Source organism: Zea mays, chromosome 6, assembly GCF_902167145.1.
Source record: "Zea mays cultivar B73 chromosome 6, Zm-B73-REFERENCE-NAM-5.0, whole genome shotgun sequence".
Taxonomy (NCBI): domain Eukaryota; kingdom Viridiplantae; phylum Streptophyta; class Magnoliopsida; order Poales; family Poaceae; genus Zea; species Zea mays.
The window spans coordinates 102,896,440-102,922,126 of record NC_050101.1 but is presented as its reverse complement, the minus strand read 5'-3'; the positions used below and the strand labels follow the sequence as shown (position 1 = coordinate 102,922,126).

At 41.9% G+C, this 25,687-nt stretch overlaps 2 protein-coding genes across 7 annotated transcripts; one reads left to right on the top strand and one right to left on the bottom strand.

The window, feature by feature from the left end:
- The first annotated feature begins 2,304 nt into the window (after positions 1 to 2,304).
- On the top strand, positions 2,305 to 4,926 carry LOC100191773 (Protein JASON). Of its 5 annotated transcripts, none has more exons than XM_035959362.1 (8): positions 2,305 to 2,692; positions 2,774 to 2,825; positions 2,935 to 3,008; positions 3,152 to 3,247; positions 3,326 to 3,396; positions 3,495 to 4,218; positions 4,315 to 4,391; positions 4,505 to 4,926. In XM_035959362.1, the coding sequence occupies exons 1-8, from the start codon at positions 2,576 to 2,578 to the stop codon at positions 4,551 to 4,553; spliced, it is 1,260 nt and encodes a 419-aa protein (XP_035815255.1). In that variant the 5' UTR covers positions 2,305 to 2,575; the 3' UTR covers positions 4,554 to 4,926. The 5 variants fall into 5 exon arrangements, with proteins under 5 accessions (XP_035815255.1, XP_008647300.1, XP_008647299.1 ...); XM_008649078.3 differs by having other exon boundaries at positions 3,480 to 4,218; XM_008649077.3 differs by having other exon boundaries at positions 3,480 to 4,218; positions 4,309 to 4,391; positions 4,505 to 4,903.
- LOC103629655 (molybdenum cofactor sulfurase) lies at positions 4,826 to 24,614 on the bottom strand. 2 transcript variants are annotated; one of them, XM_020539337.2, is made up of 22 exons: positions 24,306 to 24,614; positions 23,087 to 23,185; positions 22,927 to 22,985; positions 22,361 to 22,521; positions 21,849 to 22,024; positions 21,612 to 21,732; positions 21,383 to 21,485; positions 21,258 to 21,303; positions 16,778 to 16,816; positions 16,539 to 16,695; positions 16,364 to 16,463; positions 16,141 to 16,218; positions 15,718 to 15,795; positions 15,520 to 15,621; positions 15,301 to 15,394; positions 15,094 to 15,204; positions 14,910 to 14,974; positions 7,102 to 7,250; positions 6,406 to 6,638; positions 6,051 to 6,181; positions 5,246 to 5,356; positions 4,826 to 5,163 (listed from the first exon to the last, which is right to left on the bottom strand). In XM_020539337.2, exons 1-22 carry the CDS (start codon positions 24,415 to 24,417, stop codon positions 4,999 to 5,001), a joined length of 2,490 nt encoding a protein of 829 aa, XP_020394926.1. In that variant the 5' UTR covers positions 24,418 to 24,614; the 3' UTR covers positions 4,826 to 4,998. The 2 variants fall into 2 exon arrangements, with proteins under 2 accessions (XP_020394926.1, XP_020394925.1); XM_020539336.2 differs by having other exon boundaries at positions 4,828 to 5,163; positions 16,102 to 16,218; positions 24,306 to 24,613.
- Between the last annotated feature and the right edge of the window lie 1,073 nt (positions 24,615 to 25,687).

Here is a 25,687-nt window from a genome sequence, read left to right as displayed (position 1 = left end):
GCTTAAGTGAAAACTTTGATGTATATAATGTGTGATGCATACATGGTTGTAAACAAGACTTTGATGTATATATATGTATGATAGAATTTAATTCCATGTTGCTTTTAATATCAATACTACATGTTTATCAATATCAATATCAATACTACATGTTTATCAATACTACATGTATATATATGTTTTGTGTGTGTAAATATATATAAATTTCAGTACTGATTGAAAATTTAAAATAAGGCGGGAAAACTTTCCACTGGCGGTTTTCTTTATAAAACCGCCAGTGAAAATAGCATTTCCACTGGCGGTTTCTTAAGAAAACCGCCAGTGAAAATAGCATTTCCACTGGCCCCTAGCACTGGCGGCACTGAAAAGCGCCAGTGAAAACGTCTCTAGAACCGCCACTATAGAGGCTGTGTGTACTAGTGTGTTAAGGATAAACTAATTCTAAGTGTCGATCTATTGAAGTTGAAAGACACTTAAAATACTTCAAAGGCTTTGTTTCTTCGTTGACCGTACCATAAAACCGAATGTGCATGTATATATGCGTGCCTAGAAAGTTTACTCACGCATACAACAACGTCATTATTAGCGATAACAATAATCCATATCCAGCGTGAAATATCGTTTATCTTATTACATATGGACCCATATAGGTCAAAGGAGAAAAAGGTACATCTGTTACATCTAGTGGCGAAGCTAGAGCAAAATTAAGGATGGTGCATTTGACTTGTGGATACATAATAATTTATTTTAATGGGTGCATATATGGTGAAATTTTAACCAATTCTATGGATTTTGTGTTTTTTGGGGGTGCATTTGCATCCGCTACCTATAGTGTAGCTTCACCCCTAGTTACATCAAAGATCGGAGGAACTAGCGGCCTCCACGGACATCGGTCGATACCACAGGTAGCCTAGTAGTCTTCCGCACTGTCTTCGTCCACGTAAACTCAGACACTTCCCTCGGTTGAGCAACAATGTATATGACAAGTTTGAGCATTAATTATACTCAGCAAGTGTGGTGAAGATGTTATGCAAGCTAAATTCAAGTAAGGCTAAGCTCAGTTCTTTTGTTCAAAATGCTTTTAGTTTAAATTTATTTTATAAAAATAATTATTATCTATGTGATTCTCAAATCATAATTATCAAACCACAAACACATAAAACCAAACAAAACATATCTAATCTAAGTGCGAGGATTCACGCCACTCATAGTCGTTAGCAATGGCTGTCATGACAATTTTATCTCTCCAGAGAGGTCGTACACACACAATCCCCACGAAAAATGACTTTATTTCCCTATCCTCGGAAGTATGAATATCTCCATCTAATCTATGGTTACAAGCTAGCCATAGATTCCAGAGAGAGAGAGAGAGATGTGCAGTTTCCTGGATGTTTCGTCAAGAGAACACTTTCACTTTATTGACCCAGCTTGTTCAGTGAAGTGTCGTTGTAACTCAAGCAGAAAGGAGTTAGTCAATCAATCATGAAGCAATCATATATACTTTCAGCCTAATTTCTTGTACAGTAAAGGGACATGTTTGTTTACATCGTTGTTTTATTCAGATAGTCTCTGAGATCCAGCCATGCATTTTAGTATGGGCCAATTCCTTGTATGTGATCGAAAAATATATTTATTCCTTGTGTGCACTGACCTCACATGTCATATACATAAAAAAATATATTTATATGTCACTTAGTGGCACATAAAGAATAAGTATAAATTCTGATGACATAGAAGGAATTTTGCCTTTTAGCATCAGTCCGTGCACACACCTCGCACCAAACAAACCAAAACCATTTTTTTCAAAGTAAATCACTATTTTTATTATTTGATGCACGTGCAAATTGAAGTTTGGTTGTGTGCTGTATCCGACTTCTCACCTACCCGTGACTTTATCCCTGCCGAACCGAATGGGAAAATGCTGCTCATCCATAGCCAGAGAAAGCCCAAAAGGTGCAGATGGGATCCATCCAGATAGGCTTGGATCCTAGCTTCTTCATTCCGTTTCGTCTTTCGACTCCGCATCTTCCAAACAGATCACGACCATCTTCCAAACAGGTCATGGCATTCAGGAGCTGACGTACGGGTAGGAGCTGGATCGGAGGTCGATCAGCCAGCAGACGACAAGTTCAGAGACGACGGGCGGCCAGGCCAGGCAAGACAACGGCCGGGGTTACTGCTGCTGCTGGTGTTGTTAATATTGACTCGGGCAGCTTTGGCGCGGAGAAGAAGCTAGCCCAGCTTTGGCGCCGAAACAAATTCATTGGCCCATATTATTCATAAGCCCAGCCGCGACATGACGGATTGGGTATGCAAAGCCCAGTCCATCAACGAAGACACGACACGATTCCCGTGCCGCTCACTGGCCGTGGGCCGGTGGCCTCCCCTTCATTCCCTCTGCTCCCCTCCCTCCCGTCCCCATTTCAAACGCATCTCCCCCCTCACCTCGCTCGCCTACGTACGTCTCTCTCTCTCCGCCGCGACCCCCCACAGGCGGCGCCGGCGCCGGCGCCCGCGCTGCAGCTAAACCAAACCCTAAGCCACGGCCACCGCCCTACGCCGCGGGCTCTCCGCGATGCGCCGGTGCGCGGAGGCGATCGCGAGGGCCGTGGTCGAGTTCCTCGACGCCGTCATCCTGGCCTTCATCCGCTCGTGCTTCGGCGCGCGCCCCCGCCGCGGCTCCGGCCTCCGAGTAAGACCAACCCCTGCCCCTCCTCGCTCTCCGTCCCTAAGCGCTCATCTGGCGGCTGTCTCGTGGTCATCATCGTTTCAGGATGCGCTCGTGCGCGGGGATCGGGCCGCGGAGGTCATCTGGGATGAGGAAGGTACTGCGTCTATTTTCATGATCATTTCCTCGTGTTCGGTTGTGCGTTAGAACTCGGCTGTCAGGGCGTTTTACGTATGTGTTTGTTGTTGTTGTTGCATCGGGAAAAGGCTTGGTAAGGGACGGACGATTTCATGAGGATTTGGCTGACGGGTGTGGAATTGATGAGGAGCTCAGACGCGAGGTACGCGTGCCACATTGACGCACTGCTGCTTAATTTCTTATAAGGCCTTGTGAAACACATTAAACCGTCAGTTTTTACTCAAAGGGCTTAAGATGGTTAACCTCCTCTAAGGTGACTTTCGTGGCACTCCTAACTCTAACCAGGCAAGTTACCTGAAGCTATGCGGCACTATCTCTGAAACCCCAGCTGAACTACGCAATGAGCAATCGTATGAAAACAATTTGGAAACTACTAATGAGGTGGGATCGTCCTTAACGAAAAAAAAACTGCTCCATTACTAGCTCAGCTGTCTGATGCCCTTCATTCTGGAATTGCAGTGTGATAGCAAGCTCACGTATGGACCACCGGCAAATTGCAAATTGCTGTTTGAAGCTAATTCATCACAAGGGTAAGAACTGCTCTCATTTTCACAAGTTCCAGAGTTTTTTTTTGGTATTGTCATGAGATAAAAAATAAATAAATGCCTCCTAGGCAACGCAATCCCAGATGTGAGGAGCGTCACTCGCTCAGGTCTATACTGAACAGTGAAGATGCTGGGCGTCATCATGGAGCTGAATATGTTCCTCGTTCAGCTTCCTCGGAAAAGAGGCTGTTTCAAAACATGCAACACAAGCCACTTGATTCTGGTGGTTCGCCGTTTCCAACTCCTCTAGTTCTCAGGGATGACATGCAGACCCCTGGGACAGCATACGCTTCACACAGAGGGACCTCTATATCTGGAAAGCGTGTGCGGACTCGGAAACAATTCATATACCCTGTCCTCAGATCCATCGAGAACAGACTTCAGCAGATTGAACTGACAGAAGACTCTTCACCATTGGCATCGTCCGATCCTCTAAAGGAGAGAGACTTGGGAGCAGATTCTACCAAGGATCCAACCCAAGCGTCTTCAACTTCAGTGGTCAAATCAGGACTGTCTGAAACTCCATCATATTCTGCACCTGATCCTAATGCCTCATATGGAGTAGAAGAATCACTGTCAAAATCCAACTCGGATGAAAAGAACGCTGCACTGAGCCTGTCCCGCTGGCTGAAATCTTCCTCCGCAGATGCTGAGAATCAAGATGATGAAGACTGCAGCTTTCTAACTGAGAAGCCTGTCTTCATGGTTGCACCTGATCTCAACTTGGATACCAGTAACCCTACTCCTAGGTTGCCCAAGGCATGGGATGGCAACGGTATCCCCAACACAACGACCAGATACAGAGAGGTACTCATTTGTCACTCTATCCAATGCTTTCTTTCCTTTTTTAACGTGTGGTTATATATGCGCTTTTGATCTAAATGTAACCGTTGTTAGGATCAGAGGGTCAGTTGGCACACCACGCCATTTGAACAAAGACTGCTGAAGGTGTTGTCTGATGAGGACCGTTGCCCTCCAAGGTCTGTTGCTTTTTGCGTTAGCCTAAAACTAACGTGTTTATCCCACCTTTTTTTTCGTACACCATGGCACCGTGTGCTACTTATTCTCATGGTAAAATCGTGACTGAATGCAGGAAAGTCGTCCGGGGGAAGCTGTTCCATCTCGAGGAGACAGCTGAGTAGCGGGCAGGGTTATCATATTAGCCCAACTGTGATGAGGCTGCCAGCGACCTGTTATGAAACTGAGCTCAGAAGCTGGTACCGTCATGCATGCTGCTGAAGGTGCCGTGTACAAATAGCATAATTTCTGTTGGGGTGTGATGCTGTGTATAAATGACAGTTTGAGCTGGGTTGTGAATATGAGTTACTGTACCGTCATGCATGCAGCATTGTTGGCTCACTGCTCACAAGCACACCGGTCTGTAGCTCACTCTATGGTCGCACCAGCACTGACATGAGTGAAACGTACATTTGTTTTCTATGTATTTGTGTCTGAATACAGGCTTCAAGGCCTTATGTGTCACATACAGGCATGAAAAGAAAATTGTTACATACATATGGCACCACTTTCTTGTTAATAACATCTGAAAGTCTATATTTTTTCACGTATTGTGACAACTGTTACCCGTCAGCCTCTTGTGCAGGTGAAACTTCCGGGTATGTATGTGCACAAGTCATCATTGAGGTATGTATGTACCTCTTGCCCCACTTTGATCCATCTCTCTACAACGGCATCATCTTCTCCCTCCATGCCGTCTTCATAGTTCAACAGGACACCAAACAAAATCTTCCCCTGGCGCATGTGAAATTTTGTAGTTTTAAGATCACAGAAAACAAAAAACGACAGACAAGCAAGGCATATCACATGAACCCACCTTTTTTCGTCTATACGATGCTAAAGTTGCCAGCGGTTCCTTTGACTTGATCACCTGCCCTGAGCTCTGATATTGGTTGATCATCTGACAACGGTTGCATCCTCCCATGGACTGTACATTGAACGTTCCAGAAAAATGAGACAAGTATTCAGCAATCAACAAATAAGTCAAATGTGCCCGAAAGCTAGTTTAGCAGCCACTAACCAAGTAGCTAACTCCTTTAGGGTTTTTATTATTGGTGGAATTAGCACTCGGGCATGATCATTTACAAAGACAGATGGCAAAATTTCTAAATTGGTATATTTTAATCTCTGAAGTGTGATACACTCCCTCTGACTCAAAGAATTTGTTTTAGAAGTCTCAATTTCATTCCAAATACATGTCATCCTGGAACTTCAATGCACCTCTTCCCTCTTTTCTTCCTTTCTTTCACTTGCTGAATAAATGCCATCTCTCACAAATAAATTAACACATCTTTCCAACTAAGCGTAAACGAAGAAGCTAGCAAATATCGTTTGATCCATTTTGTTAACCTTTTTGCACAACTCTAACCGGTATTTTCAATCGAAGGAAGTAGCGAATCAGTACGAATTGTACAGGGGCTTGAGAAAGAAAAGTATAAAATTGTATAGAGTGCAACGGGTAATCATCAGTTTTGTATTGTGTCTCTGCAAACGTGTCCCAGCAGCCAATTTTGCTTTAATATTTGACGGTCACCCTAATACGGCAAAGGCACCTAACTATTAGCACACAATCGATCAAAGTCCCCTCTGACGACTGGACCCGAAGGGGAAAAGGCACTTACAGTAAAATAGGCCTCCCCTATGCGAAGCCTTTTCCAGTTATCCTCATTGTACGGTGTGGACCCAGAGACAACAATATTTGGACGAAATCTCATTGCATCAACCAACACCCCTTGCTTACCATTTCCATGACCTGGCACATGTGTAACTTCAAGTGAGTTATCATGACAAGGTTATCAAAAGAAATTTGGTGTGCAGACTACACAATATCTGCTGTTAGTGTCAAACGAACTGGATATATTGGCTAAGTTCTGTAGAATGGGTAAATTTTGGTCCTTTTGAGCAAAACAGAGAGCACAAAAGACGAACATTTTTTTTGTTCCTTTTGACAAAAAAGGGGAAGCAAGAACTGCATACTTGAACTTAATCGGCTGTTGAGATCAGATATACTTTCTTCAGAAACAAGAAGCAGCTGTCCTTCATTCACAAAACTAAGTTTGCTTCGAGTATCCCTACAGAGGCGATCCCTCCCACCATTAATCGTGCAGGAACGGTACTTGGAACTTGAGCATCTCATAAAGGTACAAGGACGTCCAATAGCAACACTGAACCAGGAGTTCACCTTGTCACCATAACTTTGCACCTCATACCTGAAACAATTGCCGAAACTTGTTGGTATTATCACAATAAAGCTCAAGTTATCTGTAAAATCAGAGTAGGTAGTGTCAAGAGAATGAGCTTAAGAGGGTGTTTGGTTTCTAGGGACTAATTTTTAGTCCCTCAATTTTATTCCATTTTAGTCACTAAATTGCTAAATACAGCAACTAAAATAGAGTTTAATTTTCCGTATTCAGCAATTTAGGGACTAAAATGGAATATAATGGAGGAACTAAAAATTAGTCTCTAGAAACCAAACACCCCCTAAGTAAACCAAATACTAATTGTTGTAGGAACAAGAACCACAAAATCCCTAGAAACTACTTTTATTTTCTGATTTCCTTTGAGTTCAAATAGTGCGACATGAGGAATATGATAAAAGATGGCAGAAACAGATGTGTAAAAACTGCTATTGTCATAGCACAGTTGAACGTGTACACAGTTATACAACCATACCTTTGACCATATACATCTACTTCTTCACTCAGATGAGCCAGATTATCTAGAAGAGAGATTTGCAATTTATCCTTGCATTTTGGTGACTCTAAGAAGAGTTTCTCAAGCTCCAGGTCAATCAATGTGCAGATAGAGCTCAATTCTGGAACCTGAATATATGAAAATTTCCAAAGATTAGAAGTAAGCTCTCAATACAGATTTCATTTGATAAATTCTGCATTGGGTGTGTGTTGCAAGGGTTCTTGCCCCTTTTCCTTTTTTATATAAAGATATCCAGCTTTCATGCGTGTCCAAGAAAAAAAAATTGCACAACTCTAATTGTGTATCATGACAGGAGTATGGACAGCATATAAAAGTGCAAGGTAACAAAGAAGACCACAAAGCGAGTTGTAGGTGTGGCAAAGGGTAAGGCATACGAGAATCTTTACCAACGCTTGAGTACAAAGGAAGAAGAGAATAACATATATAAGATCAATCAAGTTAAGTGCATTAAGGATAATACAGAGCAGCTCTCAATAAGGAGGATAAGATCAGATATAGATGGCGAGAGTATTCTAACAAATTGTTCAATGGAGAGAATAGGAACACAACCTTTTAATTGGATGACTCTTTTGGTGACACCAATAGGCGTTTTGGGCGTAGGATCCAAGAATCTAAGGTTAGAGAGGCATTGAAAAGGATGGAAGTGGTAAGGTGATGGGCCTTGGTGGTATCCCAATTGAGGCATGGAGATGCCTTGGTACATAGCTATAGACCTATAGTATAGCTAACCAAGTTGTTCAATCATATCTTTCGCTCGAACAAGATATCTAACAAGTAGAGAAGTATATTAGTACTAATCTACAAGAATAAGGGAGATATATGAAGTTGTACCAATTACCGAGTAATTATGTTGACAAGCCACACTGTGAAGCTATGGGAGAGAGTTATCGAACATCATCTAAGGAATAATGAGGATCTCTACGAATCGACTTTGTTTCATACTCAGAAGGTTAACCATGGAAGTCATTTTCATAATAAGACAAGTGATGGAGCAATATAGGGAGCAAAAGAAGGTCCTACACATGGTTTTCATCAACTTGGAGAAGGCTTATGATAAAATATCGAGAACTGGTATGTGGTGAGTTTTGTACAAACATAAAATTCTAACGAAATGTGTTGGACTCATTAAGAACATGTACGACAATGTTGTAACTAGCGTTCGAAGAAGTGATGGGGAACAAATGACTTCCATATTAGAACAGGACTACATCAAGGGTCGGCTTTGAGCCCTTGCCTCTTTGCCTTGCGATGGATGAGGTCACAAGGGACATTTTTTTTGAAAGCGCAAGAGAACTGCGCGAAAATATATTAAGAAGGAGAAAAAAGGTCCAAAGGTCACAAGGGACATACAACTATACAAGGGGATATCCCTTAGTGTATGCTTTTTACGGGCGATAGAGTGCTAGCTGATGAAAGTCGGGCAGGAGTAAATAGATAACTGGAGTTACGATAGGGGACTCTAGAGTCCAAAATTTTTAGACCGACTTACAACACTACTACACATGAGGAAGGAGATGTTAGTTTGGAAGGTCAGTCTAGGAAGGATACCTTTCGGTATTTAGGATCAATGCTATATAGAGATGAGGATATTGATGAATATGTTAGCCATAAAATCAAAGCAGGGTAGAGAAACAGGGCTCCTCCTACTGGTTGCTCCATTCGCAGAAGTAGACGATGAAGGAATATGGGGAGGCTACACTAGCGCAAAACAAAAAATTTGACCCAATAAAAACAAGAACTACTGCGGTTATAGGTTATGGAATTACCACTAGACGCACAGGGCAGCGAAAAACGTCTCAATGTAGACGAACGCATCGAGCATTTCTGTGCAGTCGCTGGCGTCCTTCACGTCCTCGCGCGGTTCGTCCTAGTGCTCCAGATGCGGCACTCCGAGGTAACCACATGTACAGGGAGGAAGCGTCGCGTTCCGAACTGCTAGGTTCGCGACGGCGGCTAGGCGAGTGCGAGGGGCGGGCGGCTGCTCGTTTACTGGTGGCGAATTAGGGTTCTCTTAACCACGCCCCTGCCCCTCATTATATAGGCGTTCTGGTGGGCTTCTGACTCCGAGGCCCATCAGTAACCCTAAAGCCCTGTCTAATTTCGGATCTAATCCGAGTTAGGCTTCCTTCCCCTTAAGTGTGTGACCCTATAAGTTCACGTACATATAGACATGCCCAAGTACTCTTACTTGGCCCAATAATTGACAACGGCCTCTAGCAAGACATGTCAACTCCGATGCGCACGTAAAGATCATATCAGACGAACCATTGCAACATTACGTACATGTTGTTCCCTTTGTCTCACGATATTTGGTCTGGCTCTAAGCTGACCTCTCTTTCTCGATACTATGAATTGGAATCTTTTCATTGGTTAACACTTAACCCTAGCACGACCATGCATTTCTTGATCCAATCACTCGAGGGGGCCAGAGATATCTCTCTCAAGAAGAGAGGGACAAATTCCATCTTGACTGACCATGCCTCACAACATGCTTCCTGACAAACCCAAAACTAACTTTATAACTACCCAGTTACGGAGTAGCGTTTGAAAGTCCCTAAGTAAGTCAATTCACATCTTGAGAACATGCGACGATCTCAGGTATAAGGACACATTATACATGTTGCAAAAAGAGAAATATATTACAATAGCTCACGTTGGGTCGGTCCAGCCTCATATCATACATGCGCCAACATTATTAGTTTAACATCTTCATCCATGACTTGTGAAATGTAGTCATCAACTAATACATGTGCTAGTCAACGACTCTGACTAGGGACATTATTTAGAATAACCATACAAGTAAAAAATCTCAAATAATTCATATAATTGTTAATCAATACAAGGTGCCTTTTATGTATATTCAATTAAACAATATATATATCATGAATACAAAGAAATATGTTCATCTCTGTGATTATCTCTAGGGCATATTTCTAACAGACGGGTCGCGGGGGCTCAGCCATGTTCACTAGGACCAGTAATCAGCGTTGCTCAAAAAAGGGTCATGGAATCTTTGGGTTTTGGTAATCACGAGAAGTTCGACCTTGAAGAACAGGATAAGTACAGCAAGCTCTTTGGGGATTTACTTGCAGAATAACATGTCAGCAGCAATCTTTGGCTGGACAGTTGGGGAAGGAGAGCAGGTTGCTCGACCAGAATTCTTGCTGGTTTCTGAGTCCCCTCTTTGCTCCTGGTTGTTCTTCATTTCCCTGACCCAATGAACCCCTCTTCAATTTTAATTTGGAATGCGAGGGGCCTGAATAACAAGGCTAGGCGTGATTCTGTTAGAGAGGTCATTCAATCTTGTAAGGCTGATATTATTTGTATCCAGGAGACTAAAGTAGCTGTTATGAGCTCCTCTCTGTTCATTTCTGTATGTGGTTCAGAATTCGATAATTTTGTGACCCTGCCACCAAGTGGTACAAGGGGGGAGTTCTGATTGCTTGGAAAAATAATATTTGCCTGGCTGTGGCTACAAGGGTGGATAATTTCTCTGCATCAGTTCTCTTTGCTGAACCTGAAGGTCAGAATTGGTGGTTTACGGGTGTCTATGGACCTCAAGCAGATGAGGACAAGGTGATGTTCTTGCAGGAGCATTAGAGGATTATGCAATGGGCCTTGGATGATCGCTGGGGATTTTAATATGTTTTATCAGGCGTCTGACAAAAATAACTCTAACTTGGATAGGGCTATGGTGGGCAGATTTCGCCATTTCTTGGATGATGTGGATCTTAAAAAAACTCCTTTGGTGGGACGAAAGTTTACTTGGTCAAATGAGCGCAGATCCCCGACTTTGGTTCGCCTGGATAGAGATTTTTGTTGCCAGGATTGGGAAAACATCTTCCCTAATTCAGTGCTTCAAAGCAACGCTTCTACTGTCTCAGAACATTGCCCTCTGATCCTTGGTCTGAAAATTCAGTCAAAAGGAAAGCGTCGTTTTCACTTCGAAAGTTTCTGGACAAGAGTGCCGGGGTTTCTTGAGGTCGTCCAAGTAATCTGGAGTGCTCCTGTGCAGTCTACCTGTGCAGTTGAGGGCCTATTTCTGAAGCTGCAACGTCTCAGTAAAGACTTACAGAGATGGGGGCAAAGAAATGTGGGAAACATAAAGCTCCAGCTTGAGATGGCAAAAGAGATTTTGCATAGGCTGGAAGTTGCTAGGGATTCCAGGGAGCTTTCTGATAGTGAGTGGTTGAGGAAAAAACTCAAATTGCATTGTCTTGGTTTATCTTCCCTGGAACGAACCATTGCCCGGCTGCGCTCTAGAAGTTATATCTTCGTGAAGGCGATGCTAACACCTCGTTCTTCCACCAGCAGGCCCGTTTCAGGAAAAAGAAGAATTTTATTGCCAAGTTGCAAACGGAAAGCTCTCAGGCAGTCACACAAGAGGAAAAACATGAAGCAGTTTCAGATTTCTATGAAAATCTGCTTGGAACAGCAGCTCATAGGGATTTCACGCTTGATTTTCCTGAGATTGGGGTGCAGCAACATGATCTTTCAGTTTTGGAAGTCCCATTTTCAGAGGAGGAATTTTGGGATTCTATCCGGGGCCTACCTTCGGATAAAGCACCGGGTCCCAACGGTTTCACTGGTCGCTTTTATAAAGTTTGCTGGAGCATTATCAAACATGATTTATTGGAAGCTCTTACTGACATTTTTCGAGGTCATGTGACCAAGTTCAGGTTACTTAATTCTGCCTTCATCTCCCTCCTTCCCAAGAAAGTTGACGCCTCACAAGTGAAAGACTAGTAGACTACAGGCCCATTAGTCTGATTCACAGCTTTGCAAAACTAGTGACAAAGATCCTATCAAACAGATTGGCACCTCTGCTACCTTCTTTGATCTCAGCCAACCAAAGTGCTTTCACCAGGGGTCGAAACATACATGATAATTATATTTTTGTACAGCAGATGGTCAGGGCCTTGCACAAGAAAGAAGCTCATGTGCTCCTCAAACTTGATATCTCTAAGGCATTCGACTCCATTTCTTGGCCCTTTCTGCTAGTGCTAGAGACCATGAAATATGTGGGTTTTGCACAGCGTTGGTGCAACCTCATTTGTTTGCTCCTTTCCACTTCATCCACCCGAATTCTTGTCAACGGTGAACCTGGTATGCCTGTCCACCATGGCGTGGACTTCGTCAGGGAGACCCCCTTTCTCCCATGGTCTTCATCTTGGTAATGGATATGCTTAATTATCTGGTTGATTATGCTATGAGGAATAATATGTTAAGCCCTATTGCTATTCAGCACGGCAGACACCGGATTTCTTTTTATGCTGATGACGCAGTGATTTTTCTAAGGCCTGACCGGATGGACCTGCTGGTTATCAAAGCCATTCTTGAGCTCTTTGGTCATGTCTCAGGGCTGCAGACCAATTTATCAAAAAGTTCAGTGGCTCCTATACACTGTACCGATGAAGAAAGGCTCCAAACTGAGGAAATTTTGGCCTGTTCTATCACTGATTTTCCTATTACCTACCTTGGCCTGCCTCTTTCTATTCATAAACCACCTAAGGAAGCCCTACAGCGGCTTGTGGACAAAGTCTCTGATTACTTGCCGGGTTGGAAAGCCTCTTTAATGAATAGAGCGGGTCGTTTGGTCATGGTACGTGCTGTTCTAACAGCCTCCCCCATTTATCAAATGTTGGCGGTTGACCTCCCTAAATGGGTCATCAAAGCTATAGACAAAGGAAGAAAAGGTTTTCTGTGGAAGGGAAAGGAGAAGGCTAATGGAGGCAATTGCCTTGTGTCTTGGGAAACGGTGCAACGCCCTCTAGAATATGGCGGTCTGGGAATTCTAAATCTGGAGAAATTAGGCTGGGCTCTGAAAATCCGTTAGTTACGGGCCCATAAGGTGGACTGGCCCCGTCCTTGGGTTGGCTTCCAAATTGGGGTCCCTCGGAATGCTACGACCTTTTTTTGATACAGCCACTTCTCCAGTGCTTGGAAATAGTAAAAGGATCCTGTTTTGGAAAGACAAATGGTTAAATGGTAATTCCATTGCTGATTTGGCCCCCTACCTGATCCAAAATATTGCAAGAAGAGTGATCAATAAAGAACTGTAGCTGAAGCTCTAAATAATCTCAAGTGGGTGGTGGATGGATATTCAAGGGGCCTAACCATTCCAGTTCTGATTGATTATGTCCAGGTCTAGGATCAAGTGCAAGGGGTTATCCTATAGCCAGAGGTTCCTGACACTTTTAGATGGAAGCTTTCAGATTCAGGGGAATATTCTAGCAGGTCCGCATATGCAGCTTTCTTTGTTGGATCCATCCGTTTTTCTCCATGGAAGAAAATTTCGAAGAGTTGGGCACCACTTCGTTGCAAGTTCTTTATATGGCTGGTGTTCAAGAAGTGTCGTTGGACAGCCGATAGGCTGGCCAAAAGAGGGTTACCCCACCCTGAGGTTTGCCCCCTTTGTGATCAAGCAGATGAGACCATTAATCACATTCACATTCTAGTTGGTTGCAGTTTTTCTAGACAGCTATGGTTTCATATGTTCCAGGCACTCCACATTCCAGGTCTATCTCCCACTCTGGATGATTATTCTTTCCCTGAGTGGTGGAGAAAGGTGGTTCGTTTGACGCCAAAGGGAAGGCATAGGGGGCTGAACTCTCTGATCATCCTTGCTGCCTGGAAAATTTGGAAGCACCGAAATAGCTGTGTTTTTTATAATGGAAGACCGTGTATATCTGATCTTCTAAGGAAGATTGTGGAGGAATGCAAAATGTGGTGCATGGCTGGAGCTTCAAAGCTACAGGAGTTCCTGGTTGGGTCGCTAGATGGTTTAGTTTGAGTTTTTCTTTAGGGTGTTCTTTTTGTTGGTCGTGGTTGAGGACCCTCGTCTGAGTTGTGGCCTTGTGGGTTTTGTTGTGTTCCTTTTGTAATCGGTCTGGCCTTGCCAGACCTCTTGTTTTTCTCTCCTTAATTGAAATGACATGCAGATCTCCTGCGTTGTTCGAGAAAAAAAAAACAGGGTAGAGAAAGTGATGTCAAACATCTAACGTTCTATGTGACAAGAGGGTATTGTAGAAGCTAAAAAGGCAAGTTTTATAGGGCGGCGATTAGGCTTGCTATGTTGTACGGTACAGAATGTTGGCCTATAAAAATGTCATATTCAACAGATAAGTGTTGCGGAAATACGTATGTTGTGTTGCATTTGTGGCCTACAAAAAAGGGATTGAATCTATAACGATAATATGCGGTAGGCTAGGGGTAGCACCAATTAAAAAAAATTGTACAACAACGATTGAGATGGTTTGACCATATCTGATGAAGACCTCTAGAGACTCTAGTGCGTAATGGGATCGTAAGACAGGATAGTAATGGGAAGAAAAGCAGAGGAAAACCGAAGTTAACATGGTAAGAGACAGTAAAAGGAAACTTAAAAGGATGGAACATATCCAAAGATTTAACCTTGAATAGAAGCGAATAGAAAATAGCTATCCATGTGCCTAAATCTTGGTTTTTGGCTTTTGGTAGGTTTCAACTCTAGCCTACGCAACTTACTCGTTTTGTTGTTGTCAACTTGTTATCATATCTGTCTTATGCTAGATGTTCTAGCCAGAAGAATAAGGATTTAAAATATAAAAGAAAGATGACAGTTAAAATATACTAAAAAAGTAAAGTTCCATACAAAACAACATCTAATGAACATTTCCCTACTATTCCAAAATTAGTTTGGACAAATAGTGGATGGTTGCAAATAATGCAGTCACTTTTTCAATTTTTTGGAGAACAGAAAACACACCAGAACATAAAACCGTTACCTTTTTTTGCGTCAAAATTTCACCACCTAATCCTTGGAGAAGCCATTCTCTGTCATATTTTAAACCTAGGTAAAAAGAGCCAATATAATTTATGAATCACAAATATAATGCAACCACAATACTGTAGCAAAGCTACAAAGATGAAAAAAACTGAACTGCTGAAGGTCTCAAATTAATGCATTACCACCAGTTGTCAGTGGCCAGCTCTGCACACTAAATCCTTGGCAAGATTTTACAGGATAGATAGTTATGGATTTCAAGCGAATAACTGAAAGAGCTTGTTGGCTCCAATCATCTGCAATTAAACTATACAAATCAAAATTTTAAATGAATAAAAAGATTAAAAATCAAATATCACCATTTTCATATTATAGGGTAATTATGAAATTACCTACTAAATTAAGAGTATCCATATTCACCATGTATTCATTGTTCAATCCTACAGGTTTGGACACAAAAGATGACCGTAGGAACTTCAGAAATTCCTATTGGAAAAAAAAAGAGTTATAAGATGAGTGGTAACAGGTTAGAGATGATCTTGCACAGAATTGACCAGTCAGAAGATGTAGTTAAGCCTTAAAAATAAATAAAATGGAAAAAAATATCAGACCTCTGCATCTTCATATGTAGACATATAGCCAAATGATATCCTCACAGCACCAGTTGGTTTCCCATTTATTACATCATTACCATCCCAACAAACATGCCCAGCCTGACATGTAACACATTTGCTTTACTTAGATGCAAAACTGTAAGGTATTACATTATTATTGTTGTTGTACTGAGCAGATAAGGTCGCATTGTGTACCTCAAAATTGGAAACAAGATCTGAGTGCGACAAACCAACATACTTAGCACATGCACCAGGGTTACAAAAGCAGCCCGTCTGCAAAACAGTGGAGAAGCTACATCAGCCAAGATCAGAGAAGCACTCAAAATAGTCCTAAGTGGAAAGAAATTACTGATCTCATACGATTGTCAGCTAACATGTGTCAAACATGCATACATGTGTCAGACATGCATAGATTTGCACAACCCAAACGTATGATACTTTTTGTTTATCCAGCATAGTATTCGTTCATAAATCTAGAAATGATGGTGGTGACTGAAATGCTTATTCTCTACTGAGCCCGATAAAGGAAGTACCAATAAGAACATAGTTTATAACACATGCTAAAGCAGAGGCCCCTACACGCAAATGAATTCTTGACAGTGAGGCAAGCTTCTCCACCTCACGATATCCAAACCAGGTGTCATCTTCTCTTTTCAAATTGAATGTGATTGTAGGACCCATTTTCAGATGATTCACCTACAAATAAGTCAACATAAATAATAAATATGCTAAATTAACAAATGTCAAGAGAAGTGTACCTCTTCTACTGATTGTGATAATTCCCTAGAGGTCAAAGAAAGCAAAGAAAAACTGAAGGCATGAAGTGACTGGGTAATAGTACCTTAGAAGTCTGTCCATAGATCATGCAAACATTTTTCCCATTGCTATGCTTCAGCTCTAGCATTTTATTTCTCACATAAGTAGCAAGAGATGCAGTATGCCTACAAGAGAACAACTCAAATGAGAAGTACGCCATAGACAGGATATCAGGACCAAAATATATCTCTGACAGGTACCGTGCAATAGCCGAGATAGTTAGCATATTGATTATCTTAAATCCATGTCGAAGAGAAGATATGCTCAAGAATGAGATTGTTCCATCCTCAAGAGCTTGCTCAATGCTTTTTCTTTTCTGAACAAAGTCGATGTCAGCAATTGAAGCAGCTACCGTTCCTATGCCATAAGAATTACAAAAGAATACTAAAAACAAAGAAAACAAACAAACATTAAAGGCAGTGCATGACTAAGTGCTAACCTCCACTGAAGTATGTCTTGTTCAGTAAACTAGCAGCCTCTGCCATTGAATAAAAAAAAGGGAAGGAGTCATTAGAGAGTTTGCCCCTTGCTTGGGAGGTCGATCACCAGCATCCATGTAGAAGTTGTTGTAGTAACTTAATTTATAGGTTGTTTGGATTGGTACCATTACAATTTTGCAAGTTTTGAGAATTACCATTACTATCCACCTATTATGAGGTGCATCAATACCATTTTTCCTCCCTTTGAAATATGCCATGGTTTACGCTTGGGGAGGCCTTGGGTCCAGCTGCAGGAGTATCTTGCGACCACATATTTCCGTATGGACGATTATGCTCTCTCCTTCAAATGAAAAAGGGTTCCACAACCCTTGCTTGGACCCAGTCTCACAATCAGAGCCGGCTCTGGCCATAGGCCAAAAGGGCCGTCGCCTAGGGCCTAGCAAAATAAGGGGCCCAATATTATATATAATACTCAGTACATGCCGCCATCCAAAAAACAAGCAAGCAGCCGTCGCCGCGGCGCCGCCTTAGAAGAAGCCTCCATCAATACAGCACTATAGCAGTATGCGATAGAAAAAAGCAAGCATCCGCTGGCCGGCTGGCCGCATCCAGAAGCAAGCAAGCATATTCTTCGCTCAATCCAGCAAGACGTCAAGCATCCAGAAGCTGGAAGAGGATTGAATGCCCTAGATCAACGTCATCCAGCAAGACGTCAAGCTCAAGGTTGATTAATTTAAATTGCGTATTTATCTTTATAATTAAGTTAGATACATGTTCTTTGCTCTAGAATTTTGAATACATGTTAGTTATTGTTTTTGTTAGAATGGACGCACTAACCAGTTCAACCCAAAAGCTTAAGCTGATGTGAGAAGGTAGCCAATCCACTTATACACTTCAACACCCCCACTCACGTGCAGCCAGAGAGAAAGGCGCAAACACAGCCAGAGAGAAAGGCGCAAACGTGGAAATAAATGGGTGGAGACATAAATAAAGCCTCTGCCAGGATTCGAACTCGAGACCTCTGGCTTTGATACCATGTTAGAATGGACGCACTAACCAGTTCAACCCAAAAGCTTAAGCTGATGAGAGAAGGTAGTTTATCCACTTATACACTTCAACACTGTTAGAATGGACGCACTAACCAGTTCAACCCAAAAGCTTAAGCTGATGGGAGAAGGTAGTTTATCCACTTATACACTTCAACACCCCCACTCACGTGCAGCCAGAGAGAAAGGCGCAAACGCAGCCAAAGAGAAAGGCGCAAACGTGGAAATAAATGGGTGGAGGCACAAATAAAGCCTCTGCCAGGATTCGAACTCGAGACCTCTGGCTCTGATACCATGTTAGAATGGACGCACTAACCAGTTCAACCCAAAAGCTTAAGCTGATGTGAGAAGGTAGCCAATCCACTTATACACTTCAACAGTTTTTAATCAGCATATCATTATTTATAAATTTAGGTATTAACGAGTGTTAAAATGTTGCCTACAAAACATTTGTCTGGTGCTCAAAAGAGGAACAAAAGAAAGCGAGAAAATCAATTAATTGAATCACAGAAAGGTGCTATTCATAGATTTTTCTCAGCTAGCACTAATGTTCCTCCTAAGGATAATCCTAAGGATTTAGAGGAAGATGACCAGGATACACACAATCAAGAACAGGAACAAAATTTAGATGAAGTTCAAATCAATCATGACGATGAGGATAATCAGGTCATTCAGGATGGTGATGGAGAAGAATCTTTTCCTGAAATCTTTGATCCTAAAACATGGGATAATCTAGACAATAAAAGAAGAGATATTTTAATTGAAAAGGGGCCTATGAGAGAATTGAATCTGCAGTTCCCTAAAGACAATCTTGGTAGGTATTTTTCCTATATTTTCTACCAGATAAAGTTAAGTAATTCTGAGATTGTTGATAGAAAGTGGTTAGTTTATTCTAAGCATGTGGATAAAGTTTATTGTTTTTGTTGTCGATTGTTCAAATCAAATGAGACCAAGAGTTTACTGGCACATGCTGGATTGAGTGACTGGAAGCATCTGAGTGGGAGGATAAAACAACATGAAAATAGTACTGAGCATATGAGGAACATGAATACATGGAATGAACTCAAGTCGAGGTTAAGCAAAAACAAGATGATTGATGATGATTTGCAACGTGAAATTGCAAAAGAAAAAGAGCGATGGAGACAAGTATTGGTATGAATTGTTGCTGTTGTGAAGTTTTGCGCTAAAAATAATTTGCCCCTTCGAGGAACAAATGAGAAAATTTATCAAGACAGTAATGGTATTTTTCTAGGCTCAATTGAGATGATTGCTGAATTTGATACTGTGATGCAAGAACACATTAGGCGCATTCAAAATAATGAAATTCATCATCATTATCTTGGTCATAATATTCAGAATGAGCTCATTCTACTTATTGCTGACACTATGAGAAGATATATCTTTAGTATCATCAAGGGTGCCAAATATTTCTCTATTATCTTGGATTGTACTCCAGATAAAAGTCATGAAGAACAGATGACTTTAATTGTACGTTGTGTCAATATATCAAGTAGCACTCCAAGAGTTGAGGAGTTCTTTTTATACTTCTTGCCAGTAGATGACACATCAGGATTTGGTCTTTTTACAGAATTGATGGATCGTTTGGAACTTCTTGAATTGAATGTTAAAGATGTGAGAGGTCAAGGTTATGACAATGGCTCTAATATGAAGGGAAAACATCAGGGTGTTCAAAAGCGTTTTCTTGAGATTAATCCAAGAGCTTTATACATGTCATGTGCATGTCATAGTCTAAATTTGACCCTTTGTGATATGGCATAGTCTTGTACCAAAGCTATTTCATTCTTTGGTGTTATACAACCGATATATGTATTGTTCTCAAGTTCTACTAAAAGGTGGAAGATTTTGCTTGACAATGTTCCTAAACTAACAGTCAAAGCTTTGTCCACTACTCGTTGGGAGAGTCGAATAAAAAGTGTACAAGCTATCAGGTTTCAAACTCCCCAAATAAGGGATGCTTTGATGGAAGTAGGGAGATGTTCTACAAATTATCCAAAAGGATTAAGTGATGCTCAAGGTTTAGTAACTGCACTTGAAAATTTTGAGTTTTTATGTGGTATGGTTATTTGGCATGATATTTTATTTTCTATAAATATGGTGAATAAGAAACTGCAATCTAAGATTGTGTGCATGGATGCTGCACTCGAACAAATTAAAGGGGTCATTTTATATTTTAAGAAGTATAGAGCTGAAGGCTTCAGTCGCATCATCGATATTGCAAAAGTGCAGAAGAGATGGATGTAGAGCCAGTATTTCCTAGAAGCCATCAAGCTAAAAGAAAGAAACATTTTGATGAACAAAATGATCAGAATGAAGAAGAAGCATTATCAGCTATAGAGTCATTCAGAGTTAATTACTTTCTTGTCATGATTGATATGGCAATTGCTTCATTGAATAGTCGATTTGAGCAGATGGAGATATTTGAAAACATTTTTGGTTTCTTATTAAACTCAGAAAGGTTGAAGTCTTTAGATGATCGAGATCTGAGAAAGTGTTGTACTACTTTTGCAAAAACTTTTACTCATGATGACTCATCTGACGTTGATCTCAATGATTTTATCAGTGAATTAGAAGTGTTGCAAGTAACTTTACCAGATGGTTTGATGATAGCATCTGAGATTATTCAGTTCATTACAATTGCAGATTGTTATCCAAATGTCTCTATTGCATATCGGATTTTATTGACCATACCTGTCACTGTAGCCTCAGCCGAAAGAAGTTTCTCAAAATTGAAGTTGTTGAAAAAATTATCTAAGGTCAACTATGACACAGGAAAGGTTAAATGGCTTGGCTACTTGTTCTATCGAGAGGATGTATTGACAAATGTTGACCTAAATACTGTCCTTAATGATTTTGCTTCAAGAAATGCTCGACGCAATTGTTTATTTTGAGAAACATTGTATAGTGTCAAATAAGGTACCAAATTTTTACTAGTTTAATATATTCGTAATGATGTTCATATAGACTTGTTTTTTATTTATAGTGTTGTTTTTAACGATATGCAAGTATATAAGGGCCAATAAATTTAGATTGGCCTAGGGCCTTCTAAAATCATGAGCCGGCCCTGCTCACAATCTTCCACTTGATGGTGAGGGCAGAATCGACCATACGGAAACACATGGTCACCAGAGACGCCTGCAACTGGGCCCAAGGCCTCCTTGGGCATGCACTGTTGCATATTTCGAAGGGAGGAAGAATAGTGATGGTGTGTCTCAGAGTAGTTGAAAATGGTGAATAATAATGGTAGTTCTCAGAACTTGCAAAATTGTAATGGTACCAATCCAAATAACTTATCATTATAAGTGTAGATTATATCCTATTGTATGTTACATACAAAAAAAGCCGATTGTATGGAGAATAGAAGGAAAGAAAACGAAATAATAATAAGATTACATGATAACTGCTTGTTGCATACCATTTTTTACGATTAAGGCACCAAGACCAGTTGGATAGCCAAATATCTACATGTTTGTCAAAAGATAACAAATGGTTACATGTCTGGGAAAAGACTTATGAAAGCAAAAATAGGTGCACATTTACCTTGTAAAACGAACAGACAACAAAGTCAGCAGAATACAGGGTTAAGTTTGGTGGTTCAGTTGTACATCCTTTTGCAGCATCTATCAGAACCATCCACTGGCCCCTGCAAATGATGAACTTGATAAGTATGTCAAAGCTACATCCAATGAAAACGGGATGATGACTGCTAGACAAATCCAGTTACTTGTCTAGACATCTAGAACAGCCTTGTATGCATCAAATATCTTACTGCTGCTGTGATGGCAAATCCATAAATTTCCCTTCCTTGATGAACTTGACCAAGCTGAGGTTGAACTTATGTCCTGAGAAATTGCACTCTGAAGGGAATGCAAATAGATTTAAACTGTTTCCTACATCACATGAAGAGAATAATATGAATCACCCCAGAATGACAATCACTGTTCAGTTGGATGAAAGAATAGGTGTCACAGCTGAAGAAAACACATTATGTCTATAAGGTCCTTACCTGAAATAGGTGCCAGGCTCCCATTCTGATACTTGTGCAGAAGCACATCATCACCTCTTCTTTGATTTAGGTGTTTTGAAACCTTAAACATACTGTCACTTTCATGACTCTTTGATGGATCGATAACCTCTTGAACATCAACTGCTGATGCAGTAGCTCCTTTGCTCAGAGCATATCTGTAAATATATTAAGGGGACAAAATCTACAGTTTGTATTGGACCAATGCACATTCTGGTACACTGTGTCAGTTTGAATTTCTCAGCTTTTGAAATAGACTGCTAATGAAAGAACCCATTTTCAACAAAAAACAATTTTAGAGATTTATAAAACCTATTGATGATGGGGTAGAAAGGAAAATAGTTGTTTTGCCATACATCTGAGGGCACGAGGCTATAAAGATATGTAGATAAAGCATCTATGACACATTGCACCATTGGAGCGTGTACTTGCATAGTGATATATACATTAACTAGCCAGTAAGTAGAGTTGTAATTGTAATCATGGTAGGATACTCCCTTATCCCAAGCACACTATTATGATTTTCCATTGTGTACATATAGCAGCTGTCTCTACTCCATGGAAAACATTCACCAACAAGTTTCAGAGCTGCTGTTGCCCCTGATGTAAATATACATTTGTAGTCCTTTGGTGATGCATTGAAGTATTTTAGGACCTGTGAGAATAAAGATTGCATCATAAGCAAGAGAAGGCTGGTTGCAACTTCTGACGATCACATACAGTTGTGTAAGATGTTAGCACCAATTCACAATTTCTTTGATCGGAACGAAGCATGAAAAGTATATACATACTCCTTTTCAACTTCAATTACATATAATTGAGTATTTCCACTTTAGAACATACGCTGAAATAGACATTTAAACATTTGTTGTAACTTGTGAGCATAAAATCAATAACGGATACCAATCACCAGCACTGACTTTCTTTCAAAGGAACTGTTAGAATACCCGTCTAGGGTTTGGGGTCTTCCCCGTGTACTTGCTGATTTTTAAGGAAGTGTTCTATAATTGAAAACACAGACATAAGAATGATAAGTCCAGATATTTATAATATGCAGTACCTGATGCCGCGCAGAAGTAACAATATCACTTGTAGCCATGCTTGGATCGTTCTGACTATCTAAAAGCATGTCAAAGAACACAACCACAATAATTTTTCTAAGTAAATAGCTACCAAGGAAAAAAGAACTTTCGTGACATAAGACCCAAATTTAAGGATACGAGGATTCCCATAGACATTAGACATAAGGTCTCTAGCAACATCCGTCATCTGTGCCTCTGAGTACAGTGTCGCACCAGCATGGTCCAGGTAAACCATCCCTGCTCAAAACCAACACATCTTTAGAAGCTAGCATAGCAAACTTCAATTTCCATATATGTAAAGCTTAAGGTCCCGTATGGCTTCAGGAACTAATCTTTAGTCCTTGGTTTTTAGTCATGTTTAATCCTTTTTGCTTTAGTCTTTAGTCTCTCAAAGGGTAGCTAAACGTGACTACAGCGGATTTATTTCTTCCTGCCCTTCATTTATTGCCGTCTCTCTCTCTCTATGTGACGTCTTATGCATACAAGGGGTATTTCAGTCTTTCGATAATGCATTTAATGTGTTCTGAACCTGTTTAGTCTTGGAGCCAAAATAGAGATTAAACTTTAGTTCTAGGACTAAACTTTAGTCCTAGGCCTAATCGGAATCCAACAAGGCCTAAGATTATCCTCTCATCCTAATCAAGCATGCTCTCAGTCACGTCCGCAAAATGCAAAATTGGCGTCACTCCTCTCTTAGCCACAACAACAAAACTCAAAATTCCCAATAAAGGAGTGTATGCGAATGAGTATGACAAAAACATTAATGGTTAATTATATCTGTGTCATTATAATTTTCTACGTTTTGATATGTGTCACTAAACTTCTTAAGATTGCACATATACCATTAAACTTCTATTCAACTCTGAAATACACAATCTGAAGTACCACCGGCACACGTATTTTCGGATTTCCTTTTTTACCTTTGTTTGTCAGTACATCAACTGTGCAGCTCTAGCGAGGAGTGGAGCGCAGCTACGATGGGCGTGCAGCTCCGGTGGCGGCTGCTAGGGTTACGGAGCGCATGTTTGGAGAGACGAAAAGTCACAAAATGGCTGCGTTCGTAGCAACGTTTCTGCTGGGTTTACTTTGAACAAGGGTAAAAAAGGAAATACGAAAATGTGTTCTTATTTAAGAGTTACGTCTGATTCAACAAAATGGTGTATTTAAGAGTTGATTAGAAATTTCATGGCATATTTACAAGCTTAAGAAATTTAGTGGCACATATCAAAACGTAGAAAATTATAATGGCACGGACATAATTAACCCAAACATTAAATAGCTGTCTTCATTTTTACAGGAACCAACAAATTCAATTTCAAGTTTTCGCGTATGAATTGAGAAGGACGCGAAATCACACCTTCCAGCCGCTTGAACTCGGCGGCCCGCAGATCGTCGATGCCCCTGGGCGCGTCCGGGTAACCGTAGTCCCCACCGAACTGCTCCAAAAACTCCGCCTTGCTCTGGCCCATCTCTTCCTTTCTCTCCCGCAACTCCCAAATCGCAATCTCAAGTTCTCGAACCGACCCAAACCGATCAGATTACGCTCCAATAGAACTTAGAGGAGCAATTCTTGTTGATGTAACTGGGATTAAGTACTAGCGAAATCGGAGTGTAACGCACCCACTGGGCCAGTCCGCCCGGGCACCTCGCTCTCAAAACCTAAGCTGAGAGAGAAGGGAGGCCCGCCCTTATAAGTGCAACACGGCCCCCTTGGCTAGGCGAGGTGGTACTAACCCAGGGCGTGCATACCGGTCCCTTACATCCCACCCCCCTAAGAGGCCCAAAGCTCTCCCAGGCAGCAGCGGCAATGTAGGCTCCGATACCAATTGTAACGCACCCACTGGGCCAGTCCGCCCAAAGCCCACCATCGCCACACTCGACAGCTTCGGGCGTTCATGCGCTCGTGGGCCGGCCCAGCCAAGAGAGCCCACCACTCACATCCCAAAAGCCAGGCTGATGGGAGGAGGGAGACTCTCCCTTTTAAGCTGCCCACGGCCCCCTTGGCTAGCCGATGTGGGACTAAAGCCGGGGCGCTGACTACCAGCCCCTTACATCCCACCCCCTTGGGAACCCCCCCCCAAGGCAGGCATGGGCCAAACCGGGCTCTGATACCAGATGTCAGCGTCCAACCCCCGGCCCAGCCCACACTCGACAGCTTCGGGCGTTCATGCGCTCGTGGGCTGGCCCAGCCAAGAGAGCCCACCACTCACATCCCAAAAGCCAGGCTGATGAGAGGAGGGGGACTCTCCCTTTTTTAAGCTGCCCACGGCCCCCTTGGCTAGCCGATGTGGGACTAAAGTCGGGGCGCTGACTACCAGCCCCTTACACGGAGGTGGCCACCAAATCGGGTTCTGAAGTGGTCGGGATCGTGCTTCAGTTTCTCCACTCGTGCTGGTGGATACGGCGTGGGGCAAGAAAGCCTAGGGTCCAGCAGGCGGGAGGTGGAACTGTGGAAGGCTCGAAGATGCGTAAGGGCTCACGCAAGATTTCACACCTCCATGGTCAATGGAGGGCGACACGGCCGTACGGAGCTTCTGCAAGCGTCAGCAATGGCGTGGGAAGCAGACCGGCACACTCTTTCCCCCACCACTCCTCCCATCCCATAGGTGTACATTTGGGTCGGGCCTGATGGACCGGCCCGAAGCACGAAAAAAAAACACAGTCTAGACACGGCACGACCCGAAATAATTTAGTGCCGGGCCGGCACGGCCTGATATATCGGGTCGGGTTTGGACCGAG

Coding starts and splice junctions, on each gene's coding strand:
- LOC100191773 (NM_001137198.1), top strand. CDS start 2,576: ATGCGCCGGTGCGCGGAGGCGATCGCGAGGGCCGTGGTCGAGTTCCTC. Junction 3,009..3,151: donor ATGAGGAGCTCAGACGCGAG/GTACGCGTGCCA, acceptor AACTCTAACCAG/GCAAGTTACCTGAAGCTATG. Junction 4,392..4,504: donor GAGGACCGTTGCCCTCCAAG/GTCTGTTGCTTT, acceptor GACTGAATGCAG/GAAAGTCGTCCGGGGGAAGC.
- LOC103629655 (XM_020539336.2), bottom strand. CDS start 24,417: ATGGGCCAGAGCAAGGCGGAGTTTTTGGAGCAGTTCGGTGGGGACTAC. Junction 15,796..16,101: donor TGTCAAGAATTCATTTGCGT/GTAGGGGCCTCT, acceptor ACTGTTTTGCAG/ACGGGCTGCTTTTGTAACCC. Junction 5,357..6,050: donor TAGGGGAGGCCTATTTTACT/GTAAGTGCCTTT, acceptor TTCAATGTACAG/TCCATGGGAGGATGCAACCG.